General features: G+C 53.5%; 1 protein-coding gene across 1 annotated transcript; it reads left to right on the top strand.

Annotated features, from left to right (window-relative positions):
* Window positions 1-1,048: 1,048 nt before the first annotated feature.
* Window positions 1,049-24,574, top strand: TFAP2E (transcription factor AP-2 epsilon). Its single transcript, XM_063177462.1, has 7 exons — window positions 1,049-1,075; window positions 1,189-1,635; window positions 1,938-1,989; window positions 17,840-18,068; window positions 18,265-18,383; window positions 22,108-22,249; window positions 23,984-24,574. Exons 1-7 carry the CDS (start codon window positions 1,049-1,051, stop codon window positions 24,270-24,272), a joined length of 1,305 nt encoding a protein of 434 aa, XP_063033532.1. The 3' UTR covers window positions 24,273-24,574.
* Window positions 24,575-25,390: the final 816 nt, after the last annotated feature.

The following is a 25,390-nucleotide window of genomic DNA, read 5'->3' as shown; positions in this document are numbered from 1 at the left end:
CGTGTGCCCGTGGGGTCGGGCATCGCCGCTCCGCCGTGGGACCGGCGTGGCCGTGATATCGGCGGAAGGGCGATGGCATTGGGGTCACTCTGCCCGGCTCGCCCCGCTGTGTCCCGTGCCCGGTGCCGCGCTCCGGGACCCGGTGTTGCGGGCGCGCCTCGTCCTGCCCCGGAGGGAGGGCTCAAACAGAGAGTGAGGGAGGGACGGGGAGGCGGAGGGAGGGATGGAGGAGGGCGCAGAGGCAGGCACGCTGCCCGTCGGTGCTCCCCGTTTTCCCCTGGCTCTGTTGCGCTCGCCGCCCGTCCTCCCGTCCGTCTCTCCGGGCAGGGAGCCAGACCCGGAGCATCCCCAGACAATTCTCGCTGTCCCCAGTCCGGGATGCAGCTCCCCGCTCCCCGTCGGGGAGGAGGGTGAAGCGCCCCGGGAGGAGCCCCGAGCTCTCCCGGCAGCACCGGCCCCGGGCCCCGCTCCCGGGAGGTCGCGGCTGCCTCCGGGGCCCTCACAGCGCTCCCGGAGGGGCCCCGCACCCGGCTCGGGCTAATAAAGTCAAACCGCAGAGCATCGCCGTAGTCCCGTAGGCCGCCCGCACTCTCCCGACCCTCGGGGCTCGCTCGGGGCTCTCCGCGGCAGGATCCTCAGGCCCGGGGCAGGGGAGCCGGGGTGGCACCGCGGGGAGGGTGTGCTGCACCGGGGACAGGGGACCGGGGCCGCCCGACGGCGCGGGGGTAGCCCCAGCCACGCTCCCGGGGGGCCGCGGGTACCCCTCGCCCCCCGCCCCGGCCGCCTCCCGCCGCCGTCCCGCCGCGCCCGCTGTCGGGAGCCGTCGGGGCCCCGCGGGAGCGGGCGGCGCGTCCCCGTCCCCGCGCTCTGACGCGCGCTCCCGGGGCGGCGGGCGCGCCCCCGCCGCTATAACTGGCGTGCATGGAGTCGGGGCCGGCGCAGAGGAGCGGGCGGGCGATGGGAGACGCCGCTCCGGCGGGATAGAGGGGCGGAGACGGGGGCACCCCCGGGGCCCGGCCCGCCCGGGGCTTGCCGCGGGCCCGCACCGATGCTTGTGCACAGCTACCCGGGCATGGTGAGTGCGGGACGGGCACGCGTTGGGCGAGACGGAACGGGACGGGACGGGGGGTCGGGGGCTGGGGCCGGGGGTCCGTGCCCGCCTCACCGCCGCTCTTTTCGCCGCCGCAGGACCGAGCCGAGGGGCTGCCCGGGGCGCCGGCCGGGGCCCGCCTGCCGCAGCTGCCCTCGCTCAACCAGGCGCCCTATGGCTCGGCGCCGCCGCTCTGCCACACGCCCGCCGCCGACTTCCAGCCGCCCTACTTCCCCCCGCCGTACCCGCAGCCGCCGCTGCCGTACCCGCAGGGCCAGGAGCCCGCTTACCCTCACCTGGCGGACCCGTACGCGGCGCTCAGCCCCCTGCACCAGCACCAGCAGCCGGCCTGGCCCCCGCAGCGCGGCCGGCAGGACGAGCCGGGGCTGCTCTCGCAGACGCACCGCGCCCTGGGGCTCGACCCTCGCCGCGAGTACCCCGCCGTGCCCCGCCTGCTCCACGGGCTGCCCGACGGCGGCCACGGCCTCGCCGACGGCCCGCTGGGCCTCCACGGCCTCGGCCACCACGGCCTCGAGGACATCCAGGTACGGGGGGACGGCGGGAGCACCGGGAGGGTGCCCGGGGTGGGTTGGTTGCCCGGGGACGGGACCAGATCTCCCTCTGCCTGTGCCACCGGGGATTCCAGGCCGGGACAAGTCGGGCCCCACGGCGTTCGTACCCCCGGGCAAGCACAAACGCCGGGCCGGGGATTCCCATTACTGGGGCTCGTTCGTGCCCTCAGAATTCCCTCTGGCCGGGGGCAGCGGGGGGCTCGGACCGTACCCGCACCCCGGGCAGCCGGTGCCCGGAGCCGGCTGACGGCTCTTCCTTCCCTCGGTGCTTTCAGGCCGTGGACGACGGCGGCATGAACCTGCTCGATCAGTCCGTGATCAAGAAAGGTAAGAAGAGCGCGGCGGCTCAGCGGAAAGCGGCACCGGACCGGGCCCCGCTCCTGCCCTCGGGGCTCCCCAGCGTCGGGTCCCCCCGCGGGGCTGACCCCCGCCCGTCGGGACGGGCTCGCTGTTGTCCCCGGCGAGACTAAAACGAAAGCGGCGGGTCCCGGCGGGCCAGCGCTCCCACCCGCCCCCCGGCCCGCTGCTCTCCCTCGGGCGGCGCCGCGGCCGCCGCTCCCTCCCGGTACCGGAGGGCCCGGAGGGGCGGACGCTGCTGTCCGTGAGCCCCGGGGCCCAGCCCGCCGGCGGCCGCGTACGGTTTGCATGGAAAGCGCGGGGATGCCCCGGTGGTGCTCAGCGGCAGCTCCCGGTGCTCCCGGTCCCGCCGTTTCCCGGTCGGAGCCCCGTGCCTGGCGGCGGCGGAGGCAACGCGGGCCGCGGACCCTTCGCACCATTCGGTGGGACGGGTACCGAGGGAAGGACGCGTTTAACGGAGGCGAGAAGTGGCTCGGCTTTGGGGCAGGTGCTGCCTGTCCCGCATCCCACCTCGGCAAAACCCGGGTCTGCGGAGACCCCCGTGAGCCGCTCCCGAACCGAGGCTTTCCTCCGGGACCGGAGGGGAGGAGCAGCCTTCCCCACCGGGACCGGAGCGGGGATCGGGGCTGCGGGCAGACATCCCGCTCGACCCCCGAGATCTCCCGCGTCCGGTTCTGCCCCGCACCCTGATCTGTTCCCCCACATCCCAAGGAACCGGTGGGTAAACAGCCCAACTCCCCAAAATATTTCTGCGCTAAATTTTCCGCCGGGCCGTTGCGAGAGCGATGAGAGGAGCGTCCGGCGCGGGGCTCGGGGCGATCCCTGCTATGGAATATCCAGCACTGCTCTTGGCTTCTCCCCGCGATTTTTTACAAAACATGTGCATGGGAAGGATGCGTTTAACCAGAACGGAACCGCAGCCTCCGGGACAGCTCGGTAACGCGGGCCGGTGGGTGCTGCAGCCCCGGTGCTCGTCCGATCCCCGGTAAATGCATGAAAAACCTCCCGATCGTGCGGTTCCTCCCCAGCTGCCGTCGGTCGTTCCGGGGGGAGCGGAATCCCCTTTCCCTAGAAAAACCTGTTCTAGGAACGCGCGGCTGCCAGCGGGACATTAATGACCCGCATTAATTGAGCTTTAATCAGAAACGCTGGAGAGGCGTTTCATTAAACATTCGGGAGGGAGGAATGGTCGCAAGAAGCTGAGCCGGCACCGACCTTACCTCGGTGGCTTGGGCAGGGCAGGAGCGCCTCGGAACGCTCGGGAAATATCCCGGAGTGGGAATGTTTGTCTGGAAGTTCGGTTGGAGTTATAATGGTTCAATGAGGTATTTCCCCTCCTTTCTCCAAAAGCGCCATTACTTAGAATTTTTTATCTCCTATCAGGCGGATTTGTCGTTGTTTAGTGCCTGGTTTTTTGCCCTTTAAGATTCTCTAGTTCTCTAGTCTTGGAAAGAAAAATTAAAAAAAAAAAAAAAAAAAAAAAAAGAAAAGAAAAGAAGAAAGGAAAAATAAAATTAAAATATCTCTGGCTGAAGGCAGGAACGGTGCAAAAATCTCAACCGCAGCCCCTGTGCTCACGGACACTTGTTCTTCCACGCCCGTTCTTGTTTGGGTATTTTAATTTTTTTTTTTTAGTATTAATACATCTTTTCCGTCCCTGTTTTTGCCCTCTTTATTATTATTTTAATTTTTCCTATTATTATTCCTGTGTTTGGAGCGCGAAGCTCCGAGTTTGCTGGAGAAACGGATAAATCCAAAGCCAAGAGCGTGATTGTGGTGGGGAGCTGGGCAGCCCCTGTGGAAGCGGCGGCACGGAGCCACCGGGGCTCTGTCCCGGCACTGCTCCATCACCCTCCACGCTATCAGGGATCGGGAGAACGAGGTCCGGAGTGCTCCTCTTCCCCTGCCCCTGGAAGCTCCCAAAAGGGCGAGTCCAGCTCTAAAGAAATCGGAAAAAATTATGGAAGCTGCAGCCGGGGATCCCGGATCAAACCCCTCTGCCCTCCACACGGCCCGGGGAATAAATTCCTTTACATTCGCCTTTATTTAATTTTTTTTAGAATGTATAAAACGCGGCTCTGTCAGCTTTGAGCTGTGTTCTGGAGCCCCAGCGGGGCCAGAGCCGAGCCCGGGCCCCCTGAGGGTGAATGACACCCCAGGAAAAATAAAATTAAATTAAATTAAATCCATCTGAGGCAGCTCCCGGCGGGTCCCGGGCAGAAAGAGCCGGAGGGAGCGGCCGGGCAGCAGGGTTCGAGAATCCCCTCTCTGAAGGGAGCGAGGTTAAACCCAAAAAGCGCAGTTTGGTCCTAAATCGCACCGAGACCCCAAACACCGATTAACCCCGGAATTCCAGACGGAATGGCCGTCGCACAGAAACCTGATAGGAATCTTTGCGCGTGGAAACAGATTTATCTCGCCCAATTAGTTACCAGATACTATTGTCCTGCTTCAACAAAATATTAATCACCTGCCCTAAAGCCCCAAACCTCCCTTTTAACTCCCATCCTCGGAGTCGCGTTTAGTGCCCGGTCGGACGGAGCCCGGAACGGGAGGGACGAGCCCGCAGCCCCCGCTGTCCCCGCAGCCTGTCCCCTCCCGCATCCCGCTTTTTGGGGACATCCCTGCTGCAGGGGGGTCACTGCCGATGTCCCCTCGCCCGGACGGGGAAGATGCTGCATCCCTGTCCGCGTGTGTTTTCTCTCCTTTTCCTTCTCAAATAAAGTTCCCGCCGTTAATATAATTCCAGGGATTTTGTGGGCATCTCGGAGATGCGGTGCTTTGCCACTTTTCCCCCCTCCGAGTGTTTTCCCCAGCCCGCAGCGCTCCGATCCCTTGGCTGCAGGTAATTCTGAACGAAACAAATAGAGAGGAAAAGCGGGGATTCACCCCAGAAAGGGCTCGGGGACCATCCGGGGACCCCCATCCCGGGATCCGCATCCCGCATCCCTTCGGGGGCAGCCCAGGGAGGCAGATCCCGGCTGGAAACAGGAGCTCAAACACCCATTTCCACCGCTGCCCTCGGGACTGGCTCTGCTTCGTTATCGCCGTGGTGATCCCCAGGGCTGGAGGCGCTCAGGGCGGTGAAAGGCGCCGAGAGATCCCCGGTGAAGGGTCCGGTTTGATTGTGGGGCGCGGTGGGTGAGCTGGGATTTCGCTGGGAGCACGGAGAGATGTGATAATTCTGAAAAACGGAGGATGAGCTTTCCCCCCGTGCTGTCGTGACAAATGGGGTGATAGATTTCGTTTGGGAATTAAATGGAGAAAATCTTGGATAGGGCAGCAGAGCATTTATGAATATCTTGTACCCCCATTTGTTCATTCTCCCTTTTTTCCCAGCAGTATTTCAGAAATTGTTTTATTTGCCTTTCTTTTGTTGTTGTTTTGTTTGTGGTCGAGTTATTATTATTATTATTATTATTGTTATTATTATTATTATTATTATTATTACTTTTCCTTCCAAGCATTTATATAAGACCAGGAAATATTAGACTGGGAAACATTAAAATTAGCTCTGAAAAAGTTCAGTTGGGGCTCTATCTGCAGCTCAGGAATTTTCTGCTCCACTCACCTGCTGCCCTGATGTTTAGTTGCCCAGATCAGCTATCAAGGTCTGGCTGTGAGACCCCCCCAGACATAAAATTGGGGACTCAGCAAGTCCCGAGCTCCTGGTGCAGGGTGCGACCTTCTGGTTATGAAATCAAGCATTTAGGTCGTCGTGCTCAGTAGCAAAAAAATCCCGCGGCTTGGTTGTAAAATAAGGAGAGGTTTTATTGCTTTCACATCCTTTTGGGATCAGCAGAAAGCTTCTGGGAGAGCCTTTTTATTGCAAAGAAAAATACAAACCTCTTTCGCTGGCACCTGGGGTGTGGGAGCAGCCCTGGCTCCTGCTGGAGGTGGGCAGGGGAGATCTGGGGCCCTGTGGCAGCAGGAGCAGGGTGAGCCACAGGGGCTGGTGCACCCGCTCGAGGGCACGAGTTTTGGCTGTGGCATTTTACAACCCGGAGTAGAGGCAGAGCAGGGTGTGACCAGCGTGGGCTCACACTGGCACCCAGGCACGCACAGCTCTGTGCTGGGGCAGTGAGACCTGCTCCTGCCACTGTCCCTTGTGTTTGTGGATCTGCTCCTGCCACTGTCCCTTGTGTTTGTGGATCTGGTGCTGCCACTGTCCCTCATTTCTGTGGACCTGGTGCTGCCACTGTCCCTTGTGTTTGTGGATCTGCTCCTGCCACTGTGTCTTGTGTTTGTGGATCTGGTGCTGCCACTGTCCCTTGTGTTTGTGGACCTGCTCCTGCCACTGTCCCTCATTTCTGTGGATCTGCTCCTGCCACTGTGCCTTGTGTTTGTGGACCTGCTCCTGCCACTGTCCCTCGTTTCTGTGGATCTGGTGCTGCCACTGTCCCTTGTGTTTGTGGCTCTGGTGCTGCCACTGTCCCTCGTGTTTGTGGCTCTGCTCCTGCCACTGCGCCTTGTGTTTGTGGACCTGGTGCTGCCACTGTCCCTCGTTTCTGTGGCTCTGGTGCTGCCACTGTCCCTCGTTTCTGTGGATCTGCTCCTGCCGCCCTCCCTGATGTCTGTGACTTGTTCCAGTTTCCATCCAGCCGCTCCGAGGGGCAGTGCGAGCGTTTCTGCTCAGGAATGTGGACCTGTTTGGCTGGATACTGGACAGGCAGATGGAAAGCTGTGCCTCAGAGCCCACAGTCAGGAATATTGCAAGAAGTAGCTGTCACTGCTAAGGAATGCAGCAGAGGAGGGAGATTAAGGCCGAGATCCTCAGATCCACTCGCCACCGCACGCGAGCTCCAGGTTTTGAACCTTCTCAGCTTCTTTTCAGGCTGGTGGGATTGGGGCACTGGCCTGATGGCAGCAGTGCCATTTCTCCTTTGTTTCGGTGCAAGGAGGAATCGAGCTGTGAGAAATGTAAGAAGCCAGATGTGGCAGAGGGGAAAAAAAAAAAAAAACCCTGAAAGAATGGTAGATTAGATAAACATCATTTCCTGTGACGAGCAAGGTAATAAATGAGGTCATGCTGTAAAACACCTGGGGCTGTGAAGACACAGCTTTTACAGGACTGTCCAGGGCCATGGGTGGAGGTACTTGGCTCCCAGTCAGCTGCAGGGTGCTGGGCTCACTGGGGAGCCCTCCCAGATCTCTGCAGCCTCATTGCTGCAGCAGTTTGCCTGAGTAGGAAAAGGGGCTCACCCGGGACAAGCCGGGTCTTGACTGGAAGTTTTGCTGCCTTAGTGCTGCTCATGAATGCTTTAAAGTTTGGACAAGCCCTCGCACACACCGGGAGATAGAGCAGAGCTCCTCAAAACGCAGTCACACCTCCCGAGCCTGCCGCTTCTCCCTCGCGCGCTCGCCGTGCGCGGCAGGAACACCTACGAATCAAACAGAGGAACTTGAAAGAAAGTTTTCGCTCTGAACTGCATCCAGATCACCATTCCTCCATTAAAATTATATTTTTAATGTCCTATAATTGCACCAGGATAAGCCCAGGTGTGTGTTCATGTGAGATAACACACGCGAGTACTGGTGAAGGCGCTGGGCTTTGTCTCAACCTCCCCGGTGCCTCCCAGGCATGTGTTATCTCCAAGTTTCATGTACCTTGTCATGACTTACTGCTTAATTAGATGTTTCTAAATGAATTTTTTTCTTTGTTTGAAATAAAGAGCAACTCTTAAAGGGTAGGTTCAGGAAAGCCAGCTTGGGTTGTTTTTTTGGCGTGTGGCTTGAGCCAAAGCAGCAGCACCTCTGCTCTGGGAGAACCTCAGGTGAGGCTTCTCCATGGACAGCTCTGAGAGAGCAGCACAGATGTCTCGGGCTTGCTCTGGAGCACCTTTCCCTTCATTTTTTGGGGGGCTGTTAGGTGTTTTTGCAGTTTGGTGGCTGCTGTCACATCACTACCCTGGCTCCCACAGGGGCCTCTTCATCCGCAGGTGGAGTGGCAGCAGGACAGCCTTGGCCAGGTGACACCTGTGGTGTTTGTCCCTGCAAAGGAAGTGGTGCCAAGATCTTCATTTGTGTGACAGCACAGGTCCCTGCCTCACTGGGGTCCATCAGGACACACACCCAGGGCAGCACAGACATGGGCAAGACCCATAGGGACCCATAAATGTCACTCCAGACCAGGGTCACACTAAACCTGCAGCAGAGCAGAGGCAAACACAGATTATTCCTCCTGGTTTAATAATATTCCAAGATAGATGATCTCAGAAAAAAAATGTTTGCAATCTCTCTTAATTATTTGAAGCCTAAATGAATTTCTCTGAAGTCCTAGACTAGCGCTCTAACCACTAAACCATCCCACCCTTTCCTGTGTGATCCAGGGAATTACTCACTCTTGCTGTCCTTCCATTTGTTTGTTTATTTTAATTCTTAATTGAGGAACTAATTAACAAATCTGGATGTGATGCTTCTGCGTGCTCAGCTCTCATCTCCCTGGCCTGTCCCCAACCCAGCTCTTCCTTCCCTTTGGTTGTGGTTTGGGGGAAAAGGGCAGAGAATGGGAGTGAGAGGGAATTGCTAGAAAAGAGCCCAAGGTGCCCATTGCAATTAAACAACCCAAAAACACAGCATGGCAGGAGCTTGGGGCTTGGAGCAGGACAAGGGGAGCTGGAAGCAGGTTCACCTTCGTGGCTTAAAAATCCATCTCGGTGTCTGTGGTGCGTGCTTGGGATTCCAGCCGGGCTGAGTCTCCCCACCCTCTATCTCAGGCATTTATCTGGCATCAGTCACCAGAGTGCCGAGGCGCCAGCGAGAGAGGGACTGGGTCAGGCCCTGCTCCCTCCGGACTGGTCAGACAGGTCCCAGGTGGTGTCCCCAGGGCTCCCTGGGAGCCCCAGAGTGGCCACATGTGTGGGAGAAAGCAGAGCCACCATCCCAGGCCTGGAGAGGTGCGAGCAGAGGATCTGACCGAGGGCGCTCCGGGAGGTTTCCAGCATAATACCCCAGTTAGCAAGAGATGGGGTGGCCATCGAAAAACCATCATCAGAGGGTTTGTCTCAGCAATACGCTGGTGTGAGCAACCCAGGGCACCTGAGCAAGTAAAAGGAAAAGCCTTTTTTGCTGTGACAGTGGGTGAGCAGCTCCGAGGAGCCGCTGAACCGAGAGATTCACGTTGCTGTGGTCAAACCCAGACTGAAACCCCGCCAGCACGGCGGGCTGGCAGCGAGCTCAGTACAAAAGGAAGAAGTTTTTCTATTATTATTCATGTCTAATCTTTGCTGGATGGTCTTTTGCCCTTCAACAACCTGAATAGATTTAACAAATTGACAGGAACCTGGCAGTGGCTTCCACAGGATCGGCTGCCGCTCGCCGCGATGCCACAGCTTTGTTCTTCCCTTTTAGATTATGGAGATCCCAACCACACAAATTCAGGTGCACCTACAGGGAATACAGGGAAAAGCTCCCCTGCATGTTGTTGTGAAATGGATTATGTGTTTAAACACACAAAGATCTCATAGACTGGGCGCCGAAGTGTTTGTGCTGCTAAAGGAGTGAATTTGGGGTGGTTGATGCTGCAGGCTGAGTTATGGGGTGTGTGGGGCTGGGATCACTCATTGCAGCACAGCCAGGGGTGACATTGGATGGGGAACTTCCCTTGGTGTCAGCAGTGTGGCTTTTCAATTCCTCTGGATTAAATCCCCTGGCTCTCCAGCCTCCCGTTTCTAAACCTGCCCAGTTTGTGCTGTGAAACGTGAATTCTATACCGGCAGAATTTGAACTGAATTTTAAATAATTATTCAGTAATTGAACTGAAATTGAAACGGTTAATTTTCTAGTTGTAGGTATGGAAAGGCATAGCTGCAGATTCAGAAAAAGTAATTTAGAATCAAGGAGGATGGAAATAATGTGAATTACCAGATTAAACTGACTTCTCAATGAAGTCGCTGCATCGGGGTGGCTTCCAACCAACAGTGCAGGAAATATCTCTAAACACTTTGTCACTCAAAAGCAGAACCCAAATAGTTTTCATTCATTCCCTTTAAAGGTTCAGACACCTGAGTTTTACTATTTAGGGGGACATTTTAATCATTGATGTTTGGTGCCTTCCAGTGAAGTGTTTCTGCAGTTACTGCTCAGACTGTTACATCAGGGTTCCCCAGACAGCAAAATCCACTCCATGAAATGAAGCATGGAAAGGAAACATGTGGGAACTCACCACAAATTAATTGTGAGCAGTTCCCAAAAAACTGACAAACTGAACAGCAGCATATTTGAGGTCGAGTCATTCCTAAATGGTGAAGCAGAAAATGCATTGGCTGAATTATCAATTGCAAAGCGCTTTCTAGTCCCCTTCCCAAGTCCTGCAGGAGCACAGGGGGTTGAGTAAATTTTAATATTATATCAGCTGGCCATTCTTATCAAAGCATGATGTATTCAGCAGGGACCATTCTTGCCCAAGCCATTGTACCCATGGATTTGGGGGAGTCTGAACCTTCCTGCTCTGTCAATTCATCCCAAAGCTCCTCTGAAGACACCTGCAGTGACACATGGCTGGGACTTCACTGGGTCAAACAGAGGTGCAGAATGAAAAATGGAATTAATATCACATGGCAACTTCATATTTCCTTCCCAACCTGATGAATGGATTTGCATGGGAAACTAAATGTTAAATATGGGAGTTTTGCATAGGCATGGGACCTCTCCTGATCAGCTTTCTCATGGGAATAGATTGAGGCTGTATCCCTGCTCTCCTCTGAGGGTCCGAGATTAATTTTCCTATCAGAGCGCAGCGATCTCGAAAACCCACAGATAAAACCAAGATTCTTTCCATCCTTCCATTTGAAAAGGCCGGTGCTGGCGGTTCCTAGAGAGGCTCTTTGACAGGGGGACTTGGTTCAGGTTGTGCATTGGAGATAAAGAGAATACCTGTATAATCCCCTCTGGGAAGAGAGGATAATTACAGAGTGCGCGTTTGAAATACAGCTGATGGCTCTGACCTCCTTCCCTGGACCATCCATAAATACCTCTCTGCTGAAACACCGGGAAATTGGTGCAGCTGAACTCTGCAGCACCTCCTCCCTGAAAAAGGGATGGCAGGAGCAGCTTTCCCTGGCTCGCACCCACATCCAGATATTTTTTTATATATGTATCTCCATGTTGTAATTTACATCACAGCCCTGTCTGGAGAGGGACGGGGGGCTCAGGGGCTTTGGTGGGGGCTGCAGACAGAGCTGCTGTGCCTGAAGATGAGCGATTGCTTTGTCCCAGGTTGTCTCCTAAGGCGATTCACTGCTACCTCTTTAAAATGCAACCTCCACAGCAGCACACTCCCACTTTTAAAGGGATGTCGCAGTAAAAGCTCCGATATTCAGGGATTCCGCCTGGCCGAGGAAGAGAATTTACCTGCAGTGGATCTGGAGAGAGAAGAAAACAGACTTGTAGGACGGGCAGCGATTTGCATGTTCCCTCCGGACCTGTTTTTCCCCTTACAGCACCCCGAGCTCCAGCTGGAAATGGAACAGAACAAATAACAACACCACGATAAGCAACTCAATTCCCAAGTACCACAATTTTTCCTGCTTACAGATAATTTTGCAAGCGAGCAGCGCATTTCTCCTATGGAAACGAGTCTGTACTTCGTATTTTTCTCTTTTTGTAGGCAAAGTTTCTTTTCCCTTAAACCCAAAAATCGATGTTTTGCTGCCAGCCCTGGGCACGGACACCGGCTCCAGGAGCTCCCCGCACCGAAGACTTAGCCGGGCTGCAGCTGCACCTTTTTCACCGAATATTTACATTTCAAAGTGCCCATTTCCAGGAATCACAATGGTAATTTCACCCACAGACTTTGGTGAACAAATATGAGGAAGGAGAAGGAATGCAGGAGCTGAGGGATGGAGCATCCTCAGCCCGGAGCGTGCGGGAGAGGGAGGATGAGGAAGAGGAGGAGGATCGGCTCGTGCTGGATTTCACTGTGCAAAAGCAGGAAATTCTCCAAGGTTTTCTAGGTAAAAGCATTTGAAGGATGGGTTTGTTTTGCTCCTTTTTTTTAACCTCTTAAACTTAAAAGCTAAAGGATCTGCAAGCCAGAAGTGGCAGAAATTTTGCGCTTTCTTTTGGGACACTTTGAAGGAATGAGGCTCCTTATTCCATTCTCTGGATTCACAGCTGAGCAATCCACTCAGCCGCGGTTTTATCTTTCTCCCGGCTGCCTCCTGAAAACCCCTCAGGGATTCAAAGCTGTGACATCCCATCCCATGGGCTGCAGCATCGCTGGAGGTGTGGGACTCCTGTTCTTCATGGAATTGCCTTTCCATTACCTGTTGTGACTTTCTCAAAACCCTCTAATTTTATGGATCCCAACACCTGTCTGCTCCGAGGGGCATCATCACATCCCGTGCTCAGGGGCTGGACCAGCTCCTCCTGGTGCATTCAACACCCAAGGACTTCTCCCCTGGAGAAATCTCCCACCAGAGATTGCTTGGAAAGTTTTAATTGGGTACCATAACATCCCTCCCAGGTAGACATTATTGTATTATTATCTGCAATTTGTTGCTGGAGACAGTCAAGCCCACACTGGGATGGTGACTTGTCCTGTGTCACAACACAATTTCGTTCTGGCTGTGCCAGATACAAAGAGATAACCCCAGGCAGGCAGGGTGTTCTGCAGCTCAGGGAAGCCAAGGGATGAAACCTTTGGTAGTTTTGGACACCAAGGCTTGTTTGAAATCTCTTTCTGCATCAGGGTTTTTTGAGCCACAGCAAATGAAGTTGTGGGGGTTCATTAAGAAGGAAATATTTCACAGAAAGAGTGGTCAGATACTGGAATCATTTACCCAGTGAGGTGGTGGAGTCATCAACCCTTGAAGAATTCAAAAAAAGACTGGATGTGGCACTTGCTGCCATGATCTAGTTGAACAGTTAGAACATGGGCTGGACTTGATGATCTTATAGGTCTCTTCCAGCCTTGAACTTCTGTGATTCTGTGATTATCTGACAGTTACACCAGGGTGTGTTTTAAAGACAAACCAGAGCTGACTGAACACAAAAGGCTCCTCTGATGGGAGATCACAAAGCTTGAGGCTCACAGGGAGGATGGAGTCATGGGTACCTGCTCCAAGCGACCCTCTGGGAGTTTGTGTCTCTCCAGTGCTGCTCACACACACCTGGAATAGAACAGATTGCAAATGGCACCTGCCCTGTGAGGTTCAGGGCTGCAGTGAGAGGCTGAGTCTGATGGAAACGCTCCCTGTGAGGTGTACAGAAGAAATGGGGATCATTTCCCTCCCCACACTCAGCAAGATTCTGCTGTGTGCTGTTGCTGCCATGCTGCCCTTCTCCAAACCTCCACAGCTCCAGCAGCCAAGATGATGGAGTGACAAACAGCTCGATTTCACAGCTTCCTACAGAAAATCCAGAGCTGGGAAAACAGAGGCTGTGTGTAACCAGCCTGCAGCACAGCACTTCCCAACACTTGGGCATCAGCTGAACCTGGATTGCTTAGAAAGGCAATTGCCACAGACTGGAATTGCACACACACACATCATGCCCACGTTCCTGAGCTCTGGTAAATCATTTAACTTGCTCTGTGCCTCAGTTTTCAGGAGCTGCCTTGAGTCAGGAGTGAGTTAATGGCTTTGTGGCTGGTGCTGTACCTGCACTGCACTGAGGATCAGCAGTGTGTGAAGCCCTTTGAGGTCTGCCAGCACAACCTTATTCCAAAATCTGTTTTCCCTTTCGGATCTGACCGCTCTGACCTGTGTCAGTGCTTACCTGTGTACTGCCCACCTGCAGCATCCCCAGGGCAGGTCAAAATGTGTCACAGGGGCTTCAGTTTTTGAAATCTGCAGCCAAGCTCACCTGAATTTGCTGTTTTAGAAGTAGCAGAATAATCTGAATTAAAAAAAAAAATTCCATGGGAAAAACCCTCTCAGAAAAGCCATGCAGTTTAAGAAAAGGAGAAGGACAGAGTGAAGCAATCAAGCATCAATAAATAATAATTGATAAATAGTAAGAACAGATAACAAAGAGGACCTTGCATTCCCCAGGAGTGCTCTGAGCAGTTTTTAAAGGTCTGAGGTCTCCTTCTTCCCCTTTCTTTGGCTGAATCAACCCAAACTCCCACTTGTGCCATTTGTAGCTTCCTGGGGTGGGCTGGGGTGACCCAGGGGTGCCCCATCCTGCTCACCAGGCAGGGCTGGAGCTGTGGTTGTTTGGGCAGCAGCATCCAACCCTTCCTCATCAGCCTTTGCAGCGTGTTGGTGTGTCACGGTGTGCACGAGCATCTCTGGGATGTGTTTCTGTATTTCCATGGGCAGGAGTGGGACCTGACCCTGCCCGAGCTGCTGCCAGGGGGACGAGGGAGGGAGAGCCGGGTCCCTGAGGGAGAGGTGATGCCAAAAATGGGTGTGTCCTGTGGCAGATCCATAGCAGGGATGTGTGTGCAGTGACACAATGAGAATTTCCATCCCACACGGGCGGCTCTCAGGTCCTTGCTGTGCCCGAGGCGCCGCAATCCGCGCTCACATCAGGGCTGTTCAGTGCCTCAAACTCACCGTGCAGACCCTGTCTCTGCCCCGAGGGGTCTGTGCTCTGCCCCGAGGGTCTCTGCTCTGCCCCAAGGGGTCTCTGCTCCATCCCAAGGGTCTCTGCTGTGCCCTGAAGCGTCTCTGCTGTGTCCCAATGGTCTCTGCTGTGTCCCGAGGGGTCTCTGCTCTGTGCCAAAGGGTCTCTCCTGTGCCAAAGGGTCTCTCCTGTGCCCCAAGGGTCTCTGCTCTGCCCCAATGGTCTCTCCTATGCCCCGAGGGTCACTCCTATGCCCCGAGGGTCTCTGCTGTGTCCCGAGGGGTCTCTCCTGAGCCCTGAAGTTTCTCTGCTCTGCTCCGATCACCTGCTGCTTGCGGGAGCAGGAAAGCAGCAGCTGAAGATCGAGGGGGACTTTTGGTTTACTCAGATGACAAAAGAGACAATTCTGGTCTCTCCTGTGCCCCGAGGGGGTCTCTGCTCTGCGCCAAAGGGTCTCTGCTGTGTCCCGAGGGGTCTCTGCTGTGTCCCGAGGGTCTCTGCTCTGCCCCAAGTGTGTCTGCTCTGCCCCAAGGGTCTCTCCTGCACCTCGAAGGTCTCTGCTCTGCCCCAGGGGTCTCTGCTCTGCCCCAGGGGTCTCTGCCCTGCCCCGGAGCCGGGCTGAGCCCTGGCAGGCGGCTGTGGGAGCAGCCCGGGGCTCAGGGGGTCGGTGCCGGGCGCGGGGCTGCCGGCCCGCTCCTCTCTCATGCTTCCTTCTTGTCTGCAGGCTGGCTCAGGTGCTCCGATCACCTGCTGCTTGCGGGAGCGGGGAAGCAGCAGCTGAAGATCGAGGGGGACTTTTGGTTTACTCAGATGACAAGAGACAATTTTGGTTCCCCAAAAGCCAAGGAAACAAAGCTGTCAGGCTTTAATGGTAGCTTGTCTCCCTCCTGCAGCATGTTTATGGGCAAACAAGCTGCAGATCAGACCAGGCAAACAGCAGCAGGTGAGGCTCAACAACAATAACTCGTGATTAATGGCGAATGTGGCTTTGTTTATTCCTGTTGTATTGAGGCAATGCTGTCTAATGGCTGAAGCGCTGCTGCAGGACTCCAGGGCCCAGCTCCCAGCACTGCTGCCTGCTCCATGCCTCCCTCACGTCCCCCGTGAGGGCACAAGCTCTGCGTGACACGGCCCTGTCCCACACCTGCACAGCCCCAAGTGACGGGGATGTGGCCTTGGCTGAGGCTTTGAGGCAGATGAGCAGTGCCCAAACCCACGCTCAGTGCTGGTGCCTGCCTGGTTTGCTCGTGGCACGGAGCTGGGCTGAGCCAGCTGTGCTGGGCTTCGCCCGCCACAGCAGTCAGCTCCAGGGCACAGCTTCCCAGGGCTTTGTTTCTGACATTCCTAAAGCCTCCAGTACGTGTTTCCCAAGTGTTGTGTGTCTCCATGCTGCGCATCAACATCACCCGTGCCTCCCTGTCGCTGCCTGGCAAACCCAGAGCTGTGTCCCACCCTTCTCCATAGGCTCTGGTGTTAAGCCACACTGGTCCCAGCTGGGTTTGCCTCCTCCCCATGGATGTGTGGTGAGGCACGAGCCCTCTCCCTGTCCCTGCATGGCTCTGCTGTCCCCTGGGTGTGTGCAGATCCCTGGCCACGCATGCAGCTTGAGTGCAGCCATGGCATGAACACAGGCATGCACGGATGTACCCAAATAAAATCCAGAGTGGATCAGTCACACACAGCTCTTCGCAGCACTCTACAAGCAACACCTGCTCCCCAGGGGAGTCTGGTTTGGGGGTGGCCCTTTCTGCAGCAGAACCCATCACTGAGACCCTGCAGGGCTTCTCAGCTCAGCAGCACTGCACGGGTATTTGCAAACCACGCTCTGACTTCTGGTTTTAAGGGATCCCCTGGAGACTAACCTAACCTGTTCTGGGACTGCGGAGGAAAGCTTTGAAGTTGCTCCTTCCTGGAAATAGCTCTGGTTTCCTACATCTCAGGGGGATGTTCCTGTGGTTTGTTCTGCCCCAGACCAGCCTCAGCCCTGGCAAACACTGACACAGCTGCCAGCTCCAGCAGGGCACTGGTGCATCTTGCCCTTCGCTCCCTGACTTTGTGAAAGTTTTGTGCTGGGAGGAAACTCCATTTCCCTCAGCTCCTTTCCGTTCATCCCTTAGCCTTAAGACATGAGTCATTTTTATGGAGCATGTGCTGATTTTTATTGCCATGCTAGCGAGTGGTTGAGCTGGATTTACAATATGCCAATTGTAAGAGCCCCCTCATAGGTCCATGAACCCTCCCTGGTTAATCCTGGGGCTGCTGTTTCATTTTGGCCCTATTTATTTCCTTTATAAACCATGGCAGTCACTGCTGCATTGCTTGCAGGAGCCATCTGACTGTGGAACAGTCATTCCTGAGGAAGCACAAAGAATGGCAGGGCTGAAATTATCTTTGGATTCTTTCAAAACCTGCTTTTTTCTCCCTGAGTTAAATTAGTTATTAATTTCAGAGCATAAATCCAAAGAGATTTGGCACAAGTTTCACCTACAGTTTTAACTTACAAACCTTTATTGCATCTAGGAATGTTTCTTATGGGATGACAAATGGGAAAACTGAGCCCCTTTACCCTGGTGTGGTGCCATGGGCCCAACAAGATGCTGCAGTTACCAGTGCCTGCCTAACCTTGTGCTAATTGACTTTTGCCCATTAAGCAAAGGGAAGTTTGCGCTGGATTAATTTGGGTCTGATCTTCTCAAGCTTCCTTTAAGCCCGGGATGATGAAAGTTTAGGGCTGTGGCTATTTGTGGGGTTAATCCCAGAGCTGAAGGCAGAGGAACTCTTTCCCCTGGTTCCCGTGGGCACATAAGGGAAGCAGAGCTCTCGGCCAGCCCAGCAGCTCCTGGGCTTGGGGCAGGGGATGGAGGTGGCTGATCCTGCCTGGTGGGTGCTGGCACTGAGCTGGGCTGCAGCTGCAGAGGGTTGGCATCCTGGCCATGGGACCAGCCACGTTTTGCCCGGCCTCTCAACTCCACGGAGCACCCAGAGGGGACAGGGAGGGCAGCTGGCCACAGGTCCAGCCATCCACACTATGACAATGCTCAGGAGACCAGCCCAAACCTTGGCTTTAATTACAGCTGGGCTGGGAGGTGTGGGAATGCAGGCAAAGGCAGCGTCCAGGCTTCTTCCTTTCCTTCAACCTTTATTTAGTTTAGTTTCATCACCCCACCTCGCTTCTCTCATTGAGGAAAACAAGGGGCTGATGAGACACCCCAGCAGCCGTGCCGCTGTCTGGGAGGGGCTGCAGAGCTGCCTGGAGTGTTCAGGTCTCTCAGCCACGATCTCCTCTTCTCTCCCTGTCCCTTGTCTCCAGTGCCCATCCCCTCCAAGGCCAACGGCGCCACCATCCCCGCGCTGCCCATGAGCAAGGACGGCCTCATCGGAGGCGTCACCAACCCCAACGAGGTTTTCTGCTCCGTGCCCGGCCGCCTGTCCCTGCTGAGCTCCACCTCCAAGTACAAGGTGACGGTCGGGGAGGTGCAGAGGAGGCTCTCGCCCCCCGAGTGTCTCAACGCCTCTCTCCTCGGCGGGGTCCTCCGCAGGTAAGATCTGTGTTCAGCACCAGCTCTTGCCTCGGATAAAGAGATGAGAAATTCTGACGTGTGTGGCACATCAAGGGATAGTATTTTTATTGCTTTTTATTCCTTTCCTTTCAAACCTCAAAGCTTAAATTAGGATTATGGTTGTTTCAACATGAATTACATGGAAATTTATTTTCCGTCTGTTTTCTCTTTCCAGAGCCAAATCAAAAAATGGGGGTCGGTGTTTAAGGGAAAGGTTAGAGAAAATTGGATTAAATCTACCTGCAGGAAGGCGCAAAGCTGCCAACGTCACCCTGCTCACATCCCTCGTGGAAGGTAAGAGTGCCTCCATGGAGGGCGGAGTGCCAAAACTTCCATCCCCTTAATTTCCAGCTTTCCACAAACCAGAACTCTTAAAATATGGAGTGGTCACCACTGAATGAGCATTGCAATGTCCCTGTGTAAGCCTCCACACTGATTCAAGAATGTGTCCTTTTAAATGAGCAGACTCTTGGGACGGCAGCGGGCAGAACACGAATGAAACCAAGGCAGCAAATGTCCTAGAAAATGTCCAAGCACATTTGCCCTGCCTGTGGTAGGAGGTTGGAACTGCATGATCTTTAAGGTCTCTTCCAGCCCAAACCATTCTAGTCTATGTTTCCATGTCTTTATTTCAAAACTCAGCTATTTCTGCTGGATCAGGTGTGGCCCATGGAAAAGGGCTCTTCATGGGTGCCAAGCAGGAATGTGAGCATCCTTCTGGCTTGGACTCAGAGCATCCCTCATGTCTTTGAGCTCTTTTTGACAGTTGGGTCACAGAGCCCAAACACAAAAAAAATCCTGAATAAAGCTGCTAAGTATTTCCCAGCTGCCCTGCAGCCCCGTGTGCCCACCTAAGGCGCAGCTCAGGTGCTTCCAACCGTGCCCAAGCTCAGGTCCGGGTCATGTCACCTGTAAAAGGGAAATGCCCCATATCCAAGTCCTTCCCTGCTCCAGGAAATGGGTGAGACACCAAGGAGATGTCCAACTGCTCTGAGGTTTTGCAGGTGGAGCTCAGGTGTGGAGCTGCCACCCTCAGAGCCATGGAAAAGGTGCTGCCCTGCCCAGACATGTGAGGTGCCCCTGCCTGACTCCATCGTTTCCTCCCCTCTTACTTCTCCCCACCATGGAAATGATGATGCTGCCTCTGAGAAAAGCACACGGGGATGCAAACAAATGGAATGACTGCTCTGCCTCCCTCTGAGCTCAGGAATCCATTGTGTCCCTGCCCAGCTGCCTTGGGATCCTGAATAGAAAATCATCTCCATTGTCGCCAGCAAATTAAATGACCCGCTTCATTAGGCCGAGGTTGTTACCCAGGGCAGTTGGTTGTGCCGAGTGAAAGGCTGATTTCCATGAAAAGAAAAGAAAGAAAAGAATGAAGGAAAGAAAGGAAGGAAGAAATATACAGTTTGATTTCAAGTGGCTGCTGATGTTTTGGTTCCTGCTTCCCAGCTCGTAGTAAATAGGAGTGGTGCCGTGTGTGTTTGATGGATATAATTTCCTCCTGCTTGTAAGCACGATGGAACCAGGGGATGTTTCACCCAGAGGAAGGTGCTGCTGCACTGCCATTGCCCAGCAGACACAAACTGGTTTGTCCTTCTCTGCCCCAAACACATTCTTCCCTGAACATTTGCTGTCTTGGCTTAATTTGTTTTCTCCCCTCTGCCTCCCTGAGACCTAATTATTTAAAAGAGTCAATATGGATGGGGTCTTGAGTGCTAATGAAATATTTTTTCTTACACTGACCCACAGCCACTCATAGAGATGGGGAGGATATTCCTGGAGAACCCAGGGAGCACCAGGTAGAAACATCTCCCTTGGAAGTCCTCACCATGCGCACCAAGCAATCCACCCTCTCTGGGGCAAATGCTCCATGAGAGCACCTCCAGCCTGGAACCCAGGGGAGCAGCAGGGCTCTATTTCCACTCCAGAAATGTCCCTAAGCTCCTGGGAGGAGATTTGCCCTCAGCCAGGCTCTTGCTGCCCACCATGGCCCTCTGTGTGCTCTCCTCCTCAGGATCTGGCTCAATGTGTCTTTAACACTAAAGCCAGAGTGTCCTGTTCCCCCTGGCACCTCTCTAATCCAGCATCCAAACTGCCTTTAAAACACATTAAAATGTGCAGCTACTCACACAGTCATGGAAGAAATAAATCCTGGCTCTGACATGAGGCCACTCAGCTCTCTTTTATTATCCCAGTATCAGTTTTTCAGTAGTTGTTCCTTTCTGACTGTTTTTTGGTTTTTTTAACACACAAACAATTGCAATTCTGATTCTTTGGGTTTACCTTATTTGCTCTTTCTCTGGAGGAGGAGACGAAGTGGAAAGTGCTGTTGTTGTGTGGGAGGCAGAGACACTTCCCTGTGTCAGGGCTCCACAGCCTGAGCTGGGCAGGCTGGGCTGGGATCTGGGTTAATGCTTTAGGATGGATGGCCTAATACACGTGAGCAGCAGGGGGGCAAGGCAAATTAGCTCTGCCTGCCCGAGCGGGATTTCGGGTGCTGGGCATGATCAATGGCCATCAGCTCTGATTATTTCCACGGGGACGCCTGGAGATGGATCAATGCCATCAATGGGTGGGCATTTCCACGGGGTGATGGATACGCTGCCTGCACGTCCAGCCCGAGGGCCCTGTGGGGGATGCAACCCCCTTCCCCCTGCCCCTTCCTCTTCTTCTTCCCCCTGTCCCTTCCTCCTGCCCTTCCTCCTTTCCCTTCCTCCTGCCCCTTCCTCCTTTCCCTTCCTCCTTTCCCTTCCTCCTGCCTCTTCCTCCTTTCCCTTCCTCTTCTTCTTCCCCCTGTCCCTTCCTCCTGCCCTTCCTCCTTTCCATTCCTCCTGCCTCTTCCTCCTTTCCCTTCCTCTTCTTCTTCCCACTGTCCCTTCCTCCTGCCCTTTCCTCCTTTCCCTTCCTCCTGCTCCTTCCTCCTGCCCTTTCCTCCTCCTCCTTCCTCCTGCCCTTTCCTCCTGCCCTTTTCTTCTGCCCTTTCCTCCTGCCCCTTCCTCCTTTCCCTTCCTCCTTTCCCTTCCTCCTGCCTCTTCCTCCTTTCCCTTCCTCTTCTTCTTCCCACTGTCCCTTCCTCCTGCCCTTTCCTCCTTTCCCTTCCTCCTTTCCCTTCCCCCTGCCCTTTCCTCCTGCTCCTTCCTCCTTTCCCTTCCTCCTGCCTCTTCCTCCCCCTCCTTCCTCCTGCCTTTTCTCCTGCCCTTTCCTCCTGCTCATTCCTCCTTACCCTTCCTCCTGCCTTTCCCCCTGCCCTTTCCTCCTGCCCTTTCCTCCTGCTCCTTTCCTTTCCTTTCCTTTCCTTTCCTTTCCTTTCCTTTCCTTTCCTTTCCTTTCCTTTCCTTTCCTTTCCTTTCCTTTCCTTTCCTTTCCTTTCCTTTCCTTTCCTTTCCTTTCCTTTCCTTTCCTTTCCTTTCCTTTCCTTTCCTTTCCTTTCCTCCTTTCCCTTCCTCCTTTCCCTTCCTCCTGCCTCTTCCTCCTCCTCCTTCCTCCTGCCCTGCTGAGGTCACTCTCTGACCCTCCAGTTTCCCTTTCAATCTCTTCTCAATCTGGGGAGGCCAAGCAGGAAATTTGGGAAGAAGTAGGGAATTTGGGAGGAAGCAGGGAAAGATGCAGCAGGGGGTGTTCCCAAGTAAGAAATGCCTCTGCTGTCCTTCCTTTTGCAGCAGGTGCCCAGAGTCACTCCTCACCCTGCTCCAAGGCCAGCCCTGCCTTGATGCTCTGGTAAAATGTAGTAAAGGAAGGACCCAGGTGCTGTTTAGAGCTGGCACTGGCTTATCTGGCCCACACAGACTAATTTACAGATGAGAATAAGAAACTCAGTGGTGTTTCTGCAGCAAGAGATGAAGTTGGGGAGAGCTCTTGGGTGGCCACTGAGACAGGGAAGGGCGCCAGTGCCACCAGAACTGAGCCCCAATGGTTCTGAAGCTCTACAGGAGTTCCCACCTCCCAGTTCCCAGTTCCCAGTTCCCAGTGCCACTGGTGCTGGCACAGTGCTGATGTCCCTCTGTCCTGCTCTCAGGTGAAGCCATTCACCTGGCCCGGGATTTTGGCTACGTCTGTGAAACCGAGTTCCCGGCCAAGGCAGCAGCGGAGTACCTGTGCCGGCAGCACTCCGACCCCACGGAGCTCCACACCAGGAAAAACATGCTGCTGGCCACCAAGTGAGTGCAGAGGGCAGGGAGCCACTGGGGCACTGGGGATCTGCAGCCTGGCAGGGCAGAATGAGCCCCCAAACTTTGCTTTTCTGCGGGGAATATCGCCAGCAAGGGCGTTATTTACGAATCACAAATGGTACAGGATTGCTGGGGAAGGTGCCTTGAGCTGTTTTATTTTCCAGCATCAGTCTCACTACATGGTGATGACAATGGGAAGGTGCCACCAGCTCACATCCCAGGCAGCAGACCAAAAACTCAATGTTACAACTCACTTAAAAAGTTTTTTGACCAATCACACAAAGCAAAAGCACATTGACAGTGGTTCCATCCAACCACTGTAAGCACAGGTACCTTTGGTTAAACAATGCTTGCTTATTTCAAATACAATACCTGCTCGTGAGCCTTAAAACACAACGCACTGAGCTCCATTATGAAGCTTCAACCTTCCTAATATCTCTCTAGATAAACTTTTCTGGAGCTTAGAGAGTTATTCTAGACAAGCATTAATACACAGACCATTGTTCTATTTGTCCTTGCTTTTCTACAGTTTAAATAATTTTTCTGCTGACCAATCTCACGGCTGCTGCTTAGCTCCAGTCACAGTTCTGCTCTCTCTGGGGCCTGCCTTTTGCAGCTTTCCCAAAACCTCTGATTTTGTGAATTCCCACAGGGAAGAGATGGGTTCAGCATTAGCCCCCAGACTTTGCTTTTCTGTGGGGAAGGAAGGTGTCCAGCAAGGGGGATGGCCTGTAGGGATTTGAGGGTTTGTCCCTGCATGGGAGAGGGTAATCCAGCCCTGGAGAGCATTTTGGTACTGCCTCATGTGCCCTTTCCAAGCTGTGGCTCCAGTTCTGCATTCAGTGGCTTTCCCTAGGCTGGAGCCAAAAATTCCCAATGGGGAGGTGGCTGTTGAGGCAGGGAACAGGAAAAGAACCCCAAAATGCACCCATGGAGGTTGTGGATGTCCCTGAAAGCATTTAATGCTTGTGTTAAAAACACTAATCACTTGTTTTTAAAACTTTAAAAGTTTAATAGTAATAAAATGGTTATAAAAATAGTAATACAATTAGAGTAATAATAATTTGGACAATTTGAATTAGGACAATATGAGACAACAAATACAAAGAGTTAGGGGCAGTCCAGGTATCTTTTCTGGGCAGCATAAACCCGAAAAAGGACCCATGTTAACAAAGGTTTAACCCTTAAAAGCAACAGCCTGTTGTATATTCATACACCTCATACATGATGCATAAATTCCATTCAAACACAGGATTCTGTCTGGTCAGTGCCAACTTCTTCCTCTGAATCCTAACAGCACCTTTGAGGCAGGAAGAAGTTCGTTTCTTCTGATAAGAAGGCAATAAATTCCCTTTCTCTGAAAGATTCAGGTGTCCTGTGGCTGCTATCTGGTGTGAGTCCTTTCTTTAAAAAAAGTATCCTACATAGCATCCTTTCTATTTTAACAACTTTTATAACCTAAACCTATATTTAACACAGCACTTAAGAGAATTAATACAGCATCACTTCCTAACACAACACATATAATATTCATTTTAATATTTGTGAAAAGGCAGTCATAAAACACATGCACTTTTCACGCTAGGTTGGACGAAGTTCTGAGCGACCTGGTGCCCACACCAGAACTGGATGATCTTTCACCTCCCTTCCAACCCAAGCTGTTCTGTGATCCCATGGCTGTGTCCCGCAGCATCCCAGTGACCAAACCTCTCTTTTTTACAGGCAAATTTGCAAGGAGTTTGCAGACCTGATCGCCCAGGATCGCTCTCCGCTGGGGAACAGCCGCCCCTCGCTGATCCTGGAGCCGGGCGTGCAGAGCTGCCTGACCCATTTCAGCCTCATCACCCACGGCTTCGGGGGCCCTGCCATCTGCGCCGCCCTCACCGCCTTCCAGAACTACCTGGTGGAGTCCCTCAAGGGGCTGGATAAAATATTCCTCAACAGCACGGGCAACGGGCACACGGCCGGGGACTCCAAAGCGTCAGACAAGGAGGTGAAGCATCGGAAATAACGAAATTGCAGCGCTGCCTCCCCGCCGTGGGAGCTTCCCCTGGCTCCACGGGGGGAAAAAGGTGACCCACAGCACTGTTCCTGAACTGCTGAGTTTGGATGTCATAAAGCAAAGAAAGAACAGACGGGGAAAAAAAGGAAGATTTAAAGAATTTGAGAAGAAAACAGTGCTAATGAACGTAGTGAGGCTGAGAGAAGCCAGGCTGGTGGCTTTGGGGTTTTGCCTTTTTTTTTTTTTTTGTTTTGTAACGTGGATGCAGGAAGACAAGTCATGTGCAATTTGATTTTATTTTGCTTTTTTTTTTTTAAATAAAAACATAGTGAAATCCTGGAATTTGTTCCAAGTGAAAAACTGAGAGGAAAGAGCAAAAAGCCTCATCAGTGCAAGACCCAGAGCAGGAGCAGCCCTGGCTCTACCTGGATTTATCCGCTGGTTTTGAGGCTGGAACCTTCCCATTTCCCCCCAGCCCAGGCCAAGGAACACTGCTGGCAGAACTGCTGTGGATTTAAAGCAGGTCCAGGCTTTGTTTACAGCTTCAAACTGAGACTCACTGTGGATTTTCCTGTGGGCTGAGGAGCCCCAAAGCCACGGCACGAGGGAGGAACAACCACACCACAGCCAACGGGTCCCAGGGCAGATCAAGGGGAGTGCCCCCACCGCTGCCCTCCTGGCTGGGGATAAGGCAGGTGAAGTTAAACCCAGGACTAAATAAAACTCCACAACCCACAGATAACAGCACACAAGTTTCTAAATTTAGTAATAATAATAATAATAATAATAATAAATAAAGCACAAGGAGCAGAACTTGAACCAGGCCAAACGGAACTCTTCTAAATCTGTATATATTTATTTATGTGTAATTAAAATCTGAAAGTTTTAAAATGTCCAGTGCAAGTTATTTATATCAAATTGAGTTGTTTTTTTTTTTATTTGTTTTGCCTTTTTTTTTTTGTTTGATTGTTTGTTTGTTTTGGGTTGGGTTTTTTTTTCCTTTGAAAGATGAAAATCTTTGGATTTTCTGCCATTAGAAATGGGAATGAAGTTTTGGATCCACCAAACTGTAGCATGGACAAGCTAGGCTGTGATGATGATGATGACTCTAGAAGTTCTGCAGGATT

This window comes from Melospiza melodia, chromosome 27 (genome assembly GCF_035770615.1).
Source record: "Melospiza melodia melodia isolate bMelMel2 chromosome 27, bMelMel2.pri, whole genome shotgun sequence".
NCBI lineage: Eukaryota > Metazoa > Chordata > Aves > Passeriformes > Passerellidae > Melospiza > Melospiza melodia.
The sequence above is the reverse complement of the archived record's forward strand: the minus strand, read 5'-3'. Positions and strand labels throughout refer to the sequence as shown.